At 44.1% G+C, this 14,848-nt stretch overlaps 1 protein-coding gene across 1 annotated transcript in view; it reads left to right on the forward strand.

The window, feature by feature from the left end:
- LOC103380674 (nesprin-1-like) overlaps positions 1-14,848 on the forward strand; it is a 121,135-nt gene that overhangs the window by 105,192 nt on the left and 1,095 nt on the right. The window contains exons 120-141 of the mRNA XM_025057041.1: positions 2,213-2,307; positions 2,400-2,634; positions 2,989-3,183; positions 3,652-3,777; positions 4,663-4,818; positions 4,909-5,067; positions 5,327-5,493; positions 7,201-7,363; positions 7,737-7,924; positions 8,051-8,201; positions 8,710-8,892; positions 8,985-9,122; positions 9,279-9,470; positions 9,614-9,935; positions 10,792-10,925; positions 11,062-11,188; positions 11,277-11,488; positions 11,602-11,808; positions 11,896-12,024; positions 12,439-12,702; positions 12,823-12,906; positions 13,527-13,585. Coding sequence (XP_024912809.1) covers positions 2,213-2,307; positions 2,400-2,634; positions 2,989-3,183; positions 3,652-3,777; positions 4,663-4,818; positions 4,909-5,067; positions 5,327-5,493; positions 7,201-7,363; positions 7,737-7,924; positions 8,051-8,201; positions 8,710-8,892; positions 8,985-9,122; positions 9,279-9,470; positions 9,614-9,935; positions 10,792-10,925; positions 11,062-11,188; positions 11,277-11,488; positions 11,602-11,808; positions 11,896-12,024; positions 12,439-12,702; positions 12,823-12,906; positions 13,527-13,585 — 3,686 coding nt within the window. The remainder of the gene's footprint in view (positions 1-2,212; positions 2,308-2,399; positions 2,635-2,988; positions 3,184-3,651; positions 3,778-4,662; positions 4,819-4,908; positions 5,068-5,326; positions 5,494-7,200; positions 7,364-7,736; positions 7,925-8,050; positions 8,202-8,709; positions 8,893-8,984; positions 9,123-9,278; positions 9,471-9,613; positions 9,936-10,791; positions 10,926-11,061; positions 11,189-11,276; positions 11,489-11,601; positions 11,809-11,895; positions 12,025-12,438; positions 12,703-12,822; positions 12,907-13,526; positions 13,586-14,848) is intronic.

The following is a 14,848-nucleotide window of genomic DNA, read 5'->3' on the forward strand; positions in this document are numbered from 1 at the left end:
ACCGAGTGTCACCCGTCTGTGGCTGAAACACTCAATAGAGCCCTGCGAGAAGTCAACATCAGGTTTGGGCAACGCTTATCTGTGGATGATAATGTAGAAAAAAGTTCAGCTCCAAGTGTAACTTTCTATATTTTTTGTTTAATCTCAGATGGAATGGTTTACTGGAGCAGATCTCAGAGCAGCTGAGGAGCAGTAAGGCCTTGTTGTTAGTGTGGCAACGTTACAGGACATTGTACGGTCAGTGTGTGACGGCAGTCCAGAAGCAGGAAAAACATGCAGATCAGCTGCTCAAGAGTGCAACTGACAAGGAGATCACAGAGGAGGAGAACAACGCTTGGATGAAAGACTGCAATGTGAGTGGAGACAGAAACATTTGAGGGTTTTTTTTGTCTTCCCTGACTGCAGAATTTTTCAAATGCTTTCCGTTTGTGGCTGTTGGTATTATGCTTCTCAGTTTCTCGCCGGCTCCCTGACAAAGCTTCTCTCTGCTCTGCAGAATACCAAATTACACCCTGTCTTTTTGTCCCTTTGAACATTGTTGTGCTGCACATTCACTCAAAAGGCCGAACAAAGCAAGACCTCAACAGAAGAGACAGGCCCCTGATTTACGCTATGGGGGTCTACCGTTGTCATGCTGGGCCGGTGGAACTTGTTTCCTTAAGACCTCTAGCAGACCGTTACTTTGACTCAGAATCACTGAGACAAACTGCTGGTCTAGTGGCTGAGAATTCAGGCTTCTCTATGGCTTTGACAACTTAAAAGAAAAAAGCAATTTTAAGAATTCACCGCAGCCAAACAAATTTGTCATGCTCTGAGCAAGACCCCGTCTGTCTGCAGAGGCGGTAACTGTGTGGTAACGTCTGTGACTGTTTCTCTGTTGCAGGCCTGTCTTGGTGAACAGGCGTCTGTGCAGGAATCACTGCAGCAACTACAGGCTTTAGGGGAACAGCTGAAGAGCCAAGTGGACGCCGTTTCCTTCGCAGCCCTCCAGTCAGACCACCTGTCGCTCACGCATAGATTAGCAGCGCTGGAGCATGCCCTCCATAGGCAGCAGGAAGTACTGCAGGTAGGATAGTGGGGGTGTGAGTTTGGACAGAATGACATAGAAAGAAGCTTTTTTTTTTGCAGAAAATAAACGATGTATTTAGGGTGCACTTAAACCAGCCTGTGAAGAGTAAGGGACACTTTTTCCTACATAGACCAACCTGTGAAGAGTAAGGGACACTTTTCCTGTGATTCCCTTTGGTGTTTTTAAATAAACCCCAGAACATCTCGAGTGCAACAGGCTTTGGTTTCGTTTACTTATACCTCTCTTTCAAACAGATCAGAGGGAATTAAAAAAAATTGGATTTCTGAAAGCTATTATGGACATACACTTTTTTAAAATTTTTTAATCTATATTTTCTTATTCTGTTCATAGTCTGGGTCGCAGTCCTGTGACACTTTCAGGGAGCAGTTGGAAATACTGGTGTGTAATGCTAAGGAGGCTGAGGAGGTGCTGAAGGAGCCTGATTCACTCGGCTCACCTGAGCCCACCGTGGTTCAGTCACGTATGGACAAATTAAAGGTACTACTGTCGATTTGTCCGTGCAAAAACACGGCAGACTTTCTGGACCTGGCGTGGAATTTGCTCATATATTTTATCTCCCATTTTATTTCCCAGCTTCACCTACTCAAGTTGAGCAGTCTATCTCCCGACCTAGAACGCATTAACGAGTTGTTGTACAGACTTCCTGTCAGTGATCAAGATGTTAAACAGCTGCAGAGTCTGAACAGAGCCTGGGCTTCTCACTGCGCTCACCTCACCGAGAGGTTCAGGTATGTAGATTCAAAATGTTTATTCCATTTATGTACTTTTTGTTTTTTGGCACATTTACAATAAAAAATCTGCTCGATTCAATTGAATCAGTTTCCTTTTGCTTTAGTACCTGATACGTTTTCCAACTAGTTTTCCTTTGTCTCGCTTCAGTAAATTGCAAGCAGTGTTGCTTCAGCAGCAGAGCTTCCTCCAGAAGTGTGAGGCCTGGATGGACTTCCTGTCTCAGACCGAACAGAAGTTAGCTGATGAGATCTCAGGGAACTACCAAAGTCTGGTGGAGCAGCAGAGAGACCACGAGGTCTGAAGATATAAACATACATCTGTACTCTGGTTGTTCTTGTCCTATCAATCCCTGTTCCTGATGCACGTGTGTGTGTGTGTGTGTACTCTTAGTCATTTCAGGCAGAAATGTTCAGCCGGCAGCAGATCCTCTACTCGATCATCAGTGATGGTCACAGTATGTTGGACCAGGGACACGTGGATGACAGGTGAACACACAGACACTCTGTGTCACAGTTTGATTATGAACCTGTGATGAGCTGCGACTACACTGACGATCTGACTGTGTTTGAACCCACAGAGACGACTTCAGTGTGAAGCTGGCCTTGCTCTGCAATCAGTGGCAGTGCATTGTGAGGCGAGCTCAGCAGAGGAGAGGCATCATTGACAGCCTGGTCCGACAGTGGCAGAACTACAGGGAAATGGTTGAGAAGCTGCTGCGGTGGCTCCAGGAAGTGACCCATGACCCAGACGTCCAGCAGCCAGGAGAGGTAGTGGCTCTGCAGCAGGCCAGGAACCTGCTGGATCAACTGCATGTGAGTTACACTGATACAGAAGCAGCTTTCACATCTTAGGGGTCAAATCTTTGATTTATTTATGTATTGTAATCATCTTCCATTAATGTAAATTAAAAGGGAACTAGTGTCAGCATATTTAGTCATACTGACTAATTATTTCTTGGTAATTGTCATCTCATTTGTTTTAATTTCATAACCATTATTTCTTGGTAATTCTCATCTCATTTGTTTTAATTTCATAACCTAAAGGAAAATGTGATCCTATTTGAATTCTCTGAATCCTAATAAATGTGAACTCCTCACCCTTTACAACATATAGGCTCCCATAGTTAACCTCATCATCTTTCTCTCTCCCTCCCTGTGCTCCTCCAGCTGAGGGAGCGGGTTCTCCACAGGCAGCAAGGGAGCTACATCCTCACCGTGGAGGCCGGCAGGAGCCTGCTCCTGTCGGCTGACACCCGAGCTGAGTCCACCCTGCAGACGGAGCTGATGGAGATTCAGGAGAGGTGGAGACACGCCCACCATCGCCTGGACCAGCAGAGGAGGGAGCTCAATGGTTTACTGAAGGTTAGACTGGACACCAGCCACAATCCATTAGTATTTAATTTATTTCCCCACGAACTCCATTTTAATGCACACAAAATCAGTAATCCTCTTTGTTTTCAGTCTGTTTTTATCCTGTATTATGGCTGTATTTGTTACCAAAATATACCTACAAAATATAGCCCTGAGTCATTATTCAGTCTTTAAAAATATTTAATCTGTGCTCTCTGAAGCTCAATTCTTAACTTTTTAAACATGGCTGTGTTGACTCTCTTCATTGGATGTGGCTATTTGCATTGTACTTAGTGTTACATAAAGTAGGTTTCAAGCTGGTTGGACCATTGAGTCAGGATAGTAGCTGTGTCCTGACAGCAGCACAGGACAGATGTTTGTGTGTGGTGTGTTTGACATTAAGATTGTATGCAGCTATTAATGCCAATAACGTCCCTTAGTTTGATAAGATTTACAGTCTAAGGGTGTGTGTGTGTGTAGAATTGGGAACGATGTAAGAAGGGCATCGATGCATCCCTGGAGAAGCTGAGGGCCTTTAAGAGAAAGCTGTCTGTGTCGCTGCCTGATCATCATGAGGAGCTTCACTCAGAACAAATCAAATGCAAGGTGAGGAAAACACACATAAACACACACACAGATACAGTAAAATACCTGCTTTTGTCATGTGGATATTTTATCTGCCTGACATGAGTGTTTCATCTTAGATGAAACCCACTCTCCAGCTCTGAGTCAGTCCTGTATTGATGAACACATCTTTGTCATCCTCCTACATGTAATTTTACCTCTGTTTCATAAAAAAAACCTGCTGCTCATGGTTAAGTTACTGTTCTTGAAGTTTATTGCACAGGTAACATTTGACTTTGTGGCTAAAAAGAACAAACTCTGCTTTAATTTTCACTATTCATCACATTATAATCCTCTGCTGCTGCTTCTGTTGAAAGGGGGAGAGAGAGAGAGAGAGAGGGAGAGCAAGGAAGAGGGGGTGCTCTCTGAAGGATGGGAGGCTGCGTACATGCACATGAGACTGAGGGAGGAGAGAGCATCACTGCCTCCTATGGGGGTATTACTTTACGTCTGTACATCAGTGCGCCTCCTCCTACTGCATACTGTGTGATGGAGACTTTCTGTGGGTTGGGGAATTGTCAGAATGCAGCAAAACCTTCTTAGTGACAAAGAGGAGGAGGAGATGCAAGGTTAGAAACTTCTCTTATGTAATACAGTCTTTAATCTTAATACCTTCAGTGTTCAGTGTTGCTGCGGTGTTTTTGATGCTGTTGTCCCACAGTGGTGTGTTTCTGCCTCAGTTCTTTGTCATTACTGTCCTCTGCACTGTTCTCAGGCTGTAGATGCTGCACTTGAGGGTTCTCTCTCTCTCTCTCTCTGTCTCTCTCTCTCTCTGAACGTTTCCTGCTTCACTGCAGCTTTTGAGGAAACTCAAACACATCACATTTGTGATTTTATGTTATGTCGTGTCATGTCATGTGGATGCAGGAGCTGGAGAGCAGCGTAGAGGGATGGACCGATGATCTCACTTCCTTGTTTTTGCTGAGGGACTCCTTGGAAGGCGTGGTCAGTGCCGATGACATCACTGTACTACAGGAACGCCTCCAGCTGCTACAGTGCCAGTGGGAGGAGGTCTGTCACCAGGTGAGAGTCAGATTCTTTAAATCCTCTGTCCCCGACAACTTTTGCGACCTGTCTTCTTACATGTGTGCGTCCTTCCCTCCTTCTCCTCAGCTCGCCCTGCGTAGGCAGCAGGTGAGCGAGAAGCTGAACGAGTGGGCCGTGTTCAATGAGAAGAACAAGGAGCTGTGTGAGTGGCTGACACAGATGGAGAGCAAGGTCTCGCAGAACGGAGACATCGGCATCGAAGAGATGATCGACAAGCTGCGAAAGGTGACTTCCCTGGAACCTGTATGATGATGTGTATATAACATATAGACTTTAAAATAACTAGGTTTGTCCACTGACTTCACCAGTGGTCGTGTCACTGGTTTTGGGCCCTGATAAGTTTGGTTCATCTCTGTCAATGAACACTGACTATATGTGAAAATGGTGATCCGTCTATTTCTTATCTTCAGTCCATGTTCTCACACACTGGTTACTTCGACTACACTGACAGCCTTGTGTCCTCCTCCTCTGTGTTTTGTTCCAGGACTACCAGGAGGAAATCAGTGTGGCTCAGGAAAACAAGCAGCAGCTGCAGGTCATGGGCGAGCGTCTGGCCAAAGCCAGTCAAGACAACAAGGCGGCCGAGATCAAGCACAAACTCAGCAAAGTCAGCGAACGCTGGCAACACCTGCTGGACCTCATCGCTGCCAGGTGGGGGCAGAATTTTCATCTAAACAAGTGGCGAATGTGGTGCAAACTTACTTTGTCATTGTGTGAACTGAGGTTTCTGCTCTAGTATTACTCCTCCTAGTGGTGAAAAGTTCACACTGGTGAAGGCATTCCTTTGGCCGTGATTTGTTTTCACAGCAACAGTTCCAACTCTGTCGAACATGTAAAGAAGAATTCATTCTCCCACAGAGTTGCTGAGACATTTCCTGAGCTCGTCAATGCTGTGAGTGGCTTTTCTCGAGTGTGTGGTCTCATGTGGACAGCTGTTCTTTCTTTGTCACAAGTATCAGTCTATAACTGAAGAGCGAAGGCAAGTAAGTCAGAGGTTTGAAGAGTTCTTCTGCACAGAGATAAAAACTTCTGGATTATCTGGTTTTCACTCACGTTTATTCACATACAGTTTGTGCTGCTGTTCACACTCCCTCGGTGTGTATTCAGTGTGTGTATTCAGTATGTGGTATTCCAGCTCAGGCCAGCTCTGCAGCACATGCCTCTGACTGTACTGTCTCTTTTTAGAAACACTTGCCCCCTCCACACCACCTCCCTCCCTCCCTCTGACACACAAACACACACACTCAGGCCTGCTTGGAGTCCTCTTTTTTTTTAAACAGCAACAGTTGATATAAGTCACAGTTGTGCCGCCCCACCCCCTACCTGCTGACCCTGCCCTTTCTGCACAGACAGACTTCAGGAAAAGCCCAGTGTGGCAGTTTCACATGAAAGACAAGAGTGTTTGGATCGACACCGTAGGACTTCCTGACATTTGAAGTTGTCTGTGGGAATTGCACAGTCCCATGGTTTTGGATTTAGGGACGGATAATATGGCAGGATGCCCCGACGAGGAGTATCTGCCAGACTGCGACTGCGATGTCAACAGGCAGGATACACTTGATAATTTATGTGGAAGTTGTTGATGTGGTGGTGGTTGTTTAGCCGTGTGTTTTCCCTGTTTAGGGTGGAGTACAGTAGGTGTAACAGGCTACACAGTGAAGTGGAAATAATACACAGTTGTTTCACTGTGCTGCAGCATGATGCTGCTTGACATGTATGGAAGTATTACTGTGGGTGGTTTAATCTTTTCTGTAGCAAGAAAAATATAATCTCATATTTTGTATTTTTTGTTGTTGCTGATTTAGGTATAGTTCTAAAGATTAGCTGCTGTCTTCATTCTCACTCAGTAGGTGCTAACTATGTAGACTGTTGTGAGAGCTGGATGTTTATGTTATTTCAAAATGTGACTCACATATTAAAGATCGCATGGGTCGGAATGAGGAAATGTCTGGCATCCATCTGCAGACCCAAAGTGGTTCCCAGTTGTTGTCTCAGGGTCATTTTAGGTTCCGTCACGTCCCAGTGTTCCAACAGAAATATATGAACTGTAGTGAAATGATATTTCTCCATACTCGCGTTACTGCTCTGCACTATTTGGGTGGACGTGGCGTTCAATGACTCAGTGGTTGTTTTGTTCATGCCACAGTACTTTTCTGGTTTACATCCTTTTTTCTTAGATGTGTTCTATGTTTTTATGTTATTCAATTTGTCACAAAACATTTTTTTAGTTAAATGTTTCAAATGCATAATATGTATTTTTTTGGTTGGAGTCGAAGAAAGGAGGTTTTTTTTTTTTTTTTTTTTGACAGGAGGTTTTTTTTTGTTTGTTTTTTTTATCAAACTCTGTTTAATCAACAGGGTGAAGAAGCTGAGGGAAACCCTGGTGGCCGTGCAGCAGTTGGATAAAAACATGAGCAGCCTACGTTCATGGCTGGCCCACATCGAGACAGAGCTGTCCAGACCCATCGTCTATGAAACCTGTGACGATGCCGAGATTCAGAGGAAACTCCACCAGCAGCAGGTAGGTACAGCCTTCACAGACAGAGCTGTGATGTAGGAAAAGACAAGTGGGAACATTTATGTAGGTCATTTTTCCTTTAAACGTTAATAAATGCACCGTAAACTAGAGTAAGAATCAGAAAAACGCTGACTCAAACAGGGATGGATAAAAATTCCGTGGCGCTCTTGAGGAAACCAGAGCCTGACTCTAGAGCATGGCTAGTTCTCTGCTAGTATCACTGAAGATGCTGCTGCTCTAAATCTGGACCAGGAGGACCCACTGACCTCCTTTACACAGGCATTTAGGGGCCATAAACTGCAGACGCTCCAAAGAAAACAGAACAGAAAATGTGATAAATATGCAGCTTTGACTAGTAATTCTTGATGATTTCCAGGAGCTGCAGAGGGACATCGAGAAACACAGCACCGGAGTGGCATCTGTGTTGAACCTGTGTGAGGTCCTTCTCCATGACTGTGACGCCTGCTCCACAGAGACTGAGTGTGACTCCATCCAGCAGGCCACCAGGGGGCTGGATAGACGCTGGAGGAACATCTGTGCCTTGTCCATGGAGAGGAGGCTGAAGTTTGTGCCTCATTAATGAATTTACACACATTTAGTTGCATTTAATACTAGTTGTCCCACAAAGTACAAAATTGATGTTCAACATGTTCAAAATCCTATTTATTTTCTTTTTTTTCTTGTGTCCAGGATTGAGGAGACGTGGAGGTTGTGGCAGAAGTTTCTTGATGACTACTCCAGGTTCGAGGAGTGGCTGAAGACCTCGGAGAGAACAGCAGCTCTGCCAAACTCCTCTGGAGTTCTTTACACCGTCGCTAAAGAGGAGCTGAAAAAGTTTGAGGTGTGTCTGTTTCACACATTTATGTCAGAATGTGGACTCAGCTGCCTGTGCACTGATCACATGCACACTACAAACAGGGACATGGGAATCTTGAAGATCTTTTTGTGTGTAGTCAATCAGATTACAAGATAAGAAAGTTAAATCTCTTCGAGTGAGGAAACGACTGAACTTCAATAACTGGGGAGAGTCTCTGCAGGACAGAGGCACCAGACAGAAAGAGACAAGTGTCATGTTACTAAATCTCATGTGCACGTATCTGTTCAGCTGCCACAGTCCATTACTGTGCACGTGCACATTCCTGGTGGCTCGTTCTCTGTACTTTAGGCCACTACCATCTGTCCTGCTGGTGACAGATTCACAATAAAAATTTTGATTTTTATACATTTCATTTTTCCACAAACTGCAGGATTCCAAAACTTGTAGCTGTAGTCCAATTATTTTCCATCTGTGCATGGATGTGTAAACACAAGCTGAGGTCTGTTGGTAACATTTTTTTTTTCATTCCCAGGCGTTCCAGCGTCAGGTGCAGGAGTTTCTCACTCAGCTTGAGCTCATCAATAAACAATACCGACGTCTGGCCCGTGAGAACCGCACTGACTCGTCCTGCCACCTCAAAGAAATGGTGCATGATGGGAACAAGCGGTGGGATAACTTGCAGAGAAGAGTAGCTTCCATCTTGAGGAGACTCAGGGTATGTTACATGTTGGACGTTGGTTTTGACAACATGGAATTATCAAGTGTTTTGGTTAAAAATAGAATATATATTTACATGATTACACGCAGCACTTCATCGGCCAGAGGGAGGAGTTTGAGACGTCACGAGACAGCATCCTGGTGTGGCTGACGGAGATGGACCTTCAGCTCACAAACATCGAGCACTTCTCTGAGTGTGACGTTCAGGCCAAAATAAAACAGCTCAGGGTGAGAAAAACATCATGGAGAAATTTGGTGCAGTTTTATGGTGAAAAATCCAAATATTAACAACTTTATAATTTGTGTCGTGTTCAAATTCCAGGCTTTCCAGCAGGAAACAACTATTAACAACTGTTTATAACTTGTGTCATGTTCAAATTCCAGGCTTTCCAGCAGGAAATCTACCTAAACACAGGGAAGATTGAGTTGGTGTTCAGGCACGGAGATGCTCTGATAGAGAAGAGCGAACCTCTGGATGCCGCCGTCATCGAGGAGGAGCTGGAGGAGCTGCATCGATACTGTCAGGAGGTGTTTGGACGTGTGGACAGATATTACAAGAAGCTCACACGTCTGCCTGTGAGTAGAGACATAAAATCTCTTACATGAAAAACACAAGCTGTAACAGACAGGTTTTATAGAGGGAATGAAATGTTCAACCAATCTTTGTCCCTTTCATCCACCTCTTCTGACTCATCTATATTTCTGTTCTTCTCAAACAGCTGGTGGACGATGATCTGGACAGTTCAGACAGGGAACTTGAAGTTGAAGAAAGCACTGACCTCTCTGAACTCCAGTGGAGCGACTCCTCCCTGCCGCGCACGTCCAGCCGGCAAGCCATGACTGCTGCTGTCCTCATACGAGCCGACCGCTCAGGACGGGACACTCCGGCCAGCATGGACTCCATCCCCTTAGAGTGGGACCATGACTACGACCTAAGCAGGGATTTGGAGAGTCCAGGAGGAAGAGAACACGGAGAAGGGAGCAGAAGTCAGCAGGAGGACGAGGATGAGTATCTGAGGACGGATGGAACAGTGCTGTCAGGTTGGTCTGATTTAACCTGGTGAAGAGCACTTTTATCTCTTATCTTGTTCATGCTGACTTTTGTATCTGAAATGATATAAGATAAGGGATATTGTCATTTAAAGATTTTTTTAAACCAATTAAAAAAATGAAGCTCAATGTAAAACCTGATTAAGACATTTAGATTGGACAGATCTACGAGTCATTCTTCATATTTTTAGCTTTAGGCTAGAGATGAGCACACACCTGGATTTTAAACCATCAACTTCAGCCATAAGCTACACCAGGGCGTCAGTCATTTTCTTAGATAAATACGGCTATCACCTTCATGAAGACCACATTATCACCAATGAACTTTGTGTTTCTATTCCCAGATGTAGTAATCCCAGAGAGCCCAGAGGCCTATATTAAACTGACTGAGAACACACTCAGATCCTCTGGTAGGCAGCAGCAGCAGCAGCAGCAGCAGCAGCAGCAGCAGCAGCAGTAGTTTTCTGATTGCTGCCACAGCATGCATTTTAACATTGTCATTAGCTAAATAACTAAACCAGCTCTTCAATCACAACTTCACTAGCACCATTAATCCAACCTGCATGAACCAACCGTCTCAAACAGCCTTTTCTCATCCCCCTCACGGTGATGACTCCACTGCATGCTTGTTTAATTCAACTGTGTTTTGTTTCTTATTTTCGTTGCTAACGTCTCTACATTTCTTTACGTAAAAGTTGATTTCCGTGTTCCTCTGTGACATCATGTCATCTTATTTTGCTTTTCAGATAAATGCATGTAATCAGTGCGTCAGTCCACACTAATGATGAACTACCCCACAGATTTAGAACAACTGTGACTTGTTGTGACCTTGGTGTGTTGTGTGTAGGTGAGCCAGGTCAGCTGGAGGCCAGTCTGAGGCAGCTGGACCAGGCTCTGGACGCAGGGCGATATCAACTGCAGCAGAGAGAGGCCACCGCCAACAACTCCAGCCCCGACATCGACTCCACCTACATGGGCTACGTGAGCGTTTCTGTCTTTTAGTATCCATTTTATTACACATCACATTTAGCTTTTTCTGCTCATTGGAGAAATCCTGCTAATTCAAAGACACACCACATTCATTGTAAAAATGACATATGGCTTTATAACATTGCAGATGCGTCTGATGGGAGAGTGTCGAGGCAGCATAGACGCCGTGAAGAGAACAGAGGAAGAGCTCACTGAAGACGAGGATGAAATGCCCGGCCTCAACAACCCTATCAGCACAGACTCTCAGAGCTCTGGTCAGTTACCAATGAGGACAAGCGTCGTTGTCATTGAAAACAACTGCCTTAATTATTACAGTAACAGTCTGTAACTGTTGTGTTCTAGGTGTTATCGAGCGCTGGGAGCTGATTCAGGCTCAGACCCTGAGCGAGAAACACCGGCTCAAACAAAACCTGCAGCAGTGGCAGCAGCTGATCTCAGATCTGCAGAACATGAGCACCTGGCTGATTCAGTCTGAGGTCGAACTCGGTCAGCTGCGAAAACTTGCGCGCAGCACAGACATACACTGCATCCATCAGAGAATCAAGAAGCTCAAGGTTGGAGTCTTACACACACACATCTGTGTACATGATGTATTATAAAACACAGGACAGTGTCTGTGTTTTGTGCTGTACATTCTAAGCAGTTCTGTGCTGTTTCGTGTGTTCAGGAGCTGCAGAAGGGAATGGATGCCCACAAGTCCCAGGTGTTGTCCATCAACCTGAGCAGTGCGGACTTCCTTCAGTCAGCGCCAGACTCAGAGGAGGCCTGGGAGTTGAGGGATGCACTGAAAGACATGAACTCGCGCTGGGATTGTCTGGGTACCTCACTGGAGCGCTGGAGAGAAGAGCTGCAGAGTGCACTGTTGCAGTGTCAGGTACAAAATCACACTGTAACAGAAACATGTTTTCGATGGCGTTTTCTTCCTGTATGATCCTGGCACTCACATCATGTTTCCTTGTAGGAGTTCCATGAGCTCAGCCATGGTCTTCTACTGTGGTTGGAGAACATCGATCGTAGAAGGAACGAGGTGGTGCCCATACCTCCAAAAATAGATCGTGATACCTTACGAGCTCATCACAAAACACTGACGGTAGTTTGTGGGGTTTTTTTAATATTATTTTAGGCAATTACATTCCCATCACAGACCAGTAGTAAGGCTCACAAACTGGTCACAAATAGAAAGTGAAGTTTCTTAATTATCCCAAACTTTTCTTCTCTGTCATAGATTTTGAGGAGTTTCTCAAACAGATAGAATTTCTGAGAACATAGATTAAAATTTTTTTAACACATAAAGACAAATTTTCAAATAAAGGCTGTACAAATTAAATTGGTTTTAAATGATTTGAAACATGTTTGATTGATTAATTTGCAAAATAATAAACTGTTCTTTTAAAAGATTGCAGTAATTAAAATGTTAAATTTCTACATTTAAAAATTTGAATTGTCCTATTTGTAATTTCTCAAGTCTCTTGACTTCACACTCTTGACTTTCTGTCTTCTTCAGCAAATTAAGCGTGAGCTGCTGGACTCACAGCACAAGGTGTCATCTCTTCAGGAGCTCTCAGCTCAGCTGCTGGTCACCACCAAACCTCAGACTCTGCTGATGCAGTCAGAAACCTCAGAACAGATCAAGCCCCTGGCCACCGAGTGTCTGGAGGCTCAGGAAAAAGTGCATGTGATACAGAACAGACAGAGACTTCTTTTAAGGGAGGTCAACTCAGACCTGGAAGGACTAGAACGGAGACTAGAGGCTGTGGATGTACAGCAGGTGAGAGAGGACTTGAATCAGACAAAACTATTTCTTATTTCTCCTCTGAATATTTGGCCTGTTTTTCACCCTACTCACCCTTTTTCTAAGTTCAAAAGTCTGACTGTTGTTTTGTTTTAGGAATCATCGCTGGTGGCTTCTGTCAAACCTGAAGCATCTGCTGCCACTGTACCAGAGGTGGCCATGGACAGTCATAGGCGACTGGTAATATTTTCTGTCATTATGACCAGCAGGGGGCATCTTTGTGGTCGAGACAGCAGAGGGACCCATCAACTGCTGTCATTATGCTTTCTCCCTTCCCCTCCCACTTCATTTTTATAAAAGTTAAAAATAGTTTTCCTTTTGCAGCAGCTCTTCTACCATGTACATAAAATGAAATAGTTTGTGCTCCCTCCCCCTTCTGTCCTTGAGATGTTTTTGCTGCCCCCCAACACCATGATGATCTGCTAAAAATCGACAAGAAAAGCTGGCTTTTCGTCTCATGTACCACAGCACCTTTGTAACAACTCCACCAATTATGTATTTTTTAGAAAAACAAAGCATGAGAACCAAAGATTATTTGTTTAAAAAAGCCCACATTTTCCACACTTTCACACAGGTTTTGTCTTGAGAAGCCAGATTTCTTGGTTATAAAAAAAAATCAATCACTGTCATTGATTATGTTGCTGCTCTTTAGTTGATGATGATTCTTTCTGCAGCAAAGTTATGGCTCTTTTTTGCGTTGTTCTTTTTTCTCTCATCTGAAGCTTAGTCTTAATTTTGCCCTTGACTGAAACATTCTTTTTCTTTCTTTTACCCACTCCCCTGCTCATAACGTCGTACAGCCCCGAGGCAAAAGTAGTCAGGCCCACCTGGGACACCTTGAAAGCGGCCCGCGCCACAGGTACCTTTCTGATGGACTCCAGAAACATGGGATGCTGATGGAACGAGAGCTAGGGCAAAACAGAAGCTCATTGAATCAAGCAGTTAATCACAATTAGTCCTGTTTTCACTATTGGACTTCTAAAAATCAATACCTGCTTCAGGCTCTTACCCTGCGTTCCATGATCCTTCCTGATTCTAGAGGCCATGTTGATCAGCTTTTTGAACATTTTGGGAATCGCCTTCATCAGGCAGCTCCTTTTGCACCATTGAATGTTTTATATCACTGCTCTTCTTTGCCTTTCTTTTCCTAATCCTCCAGCAGCATGAAATATTCCCTTGTCATGTGTTTGGTTTCCTCCTTCTCACTGTGAAAACCCTTGTTGTCCACTAGATGGCAGCATTTCAATCTGACAGAGACGCCACGTCCATCCATTTAGCTCAGTTTCCTTCTGTTTTTTTTGTTTGTCTCATTCTGTCCAGAGTTTGGAAGACAGGGTTTGACGTCCTTTTTTACTTTACTTTTATATATTTTTTTATAGACATACAAATGATAAATTGCACCAATTTTATAGACATACAAATGATAAATTGCAGATACTTCAGCTTAAACCTAAGCTAAGCCCCACTGTTATCTAAGAGATGGTTGAATTTCCCACAGTTATCTGAAAACTATTTTGGACATATCTGAAATATTTGGTCAGAAGAAGGAACAGGGAATGAGACAGAGGGAAGGGCGGCTGAAGGGAGGTCAGTTTGTCCGACCTCCCTTCAGCCTCTGTGAGGATGAGCCTCGGCTCAGAACATGCCATTCTTCCTCAGGAGTCTGGGCTGGAACACAGACGAATCTCCATAGCGGCAGAGATTTGGCATTTCTCCTGCTTCTGTTTGGATTGAAACGTGGCATTGAACTCTCACACACTCGCCTCTAAATCCACAGCTCTCCCCCTCTTCTCCTTTTCCCCGTGAGAGTCTGTCGACAACTCACAAACGCTTGCCATTACAGGTCTTCTCTTAGTGTGTGTTCTGCCTGTTTGTGTGTGTTTAATGTTGTGATCTTGGTCTAATCTCTCCCTGCTTTTTCCCTTTTTATCAATGTTTTCATTCTGTTTTGTGATGAGTAACACAGTATTTGCAAATAACCCTAAACAGTTAAATTAGGACTTTGAAATTAAACAATTACAATTACATGTTCACCAACACAGCATGATGCGTGTAAATTTAAAGTTTAATCGCACGATACAGCATTTTATTTGTTTTACACTATCATAAATATTTTCCCTAC

This window comes from Cynoglossus semilaevis, chromosome 7 (assembly GCF_000523025.1).
Source record: "Cynoglossus semilaevis isolate Cse_v1.0 chromosome 7, Cse_v1.0, whole genome shotgun sequence".
Lineage (NCBI taxonomy): Eukaryota > Metazoa > Chordata > Actinopteri > Pleuronectiformes > Cynoglossidae > Cynoglossus > Cynoglossus semilaevis.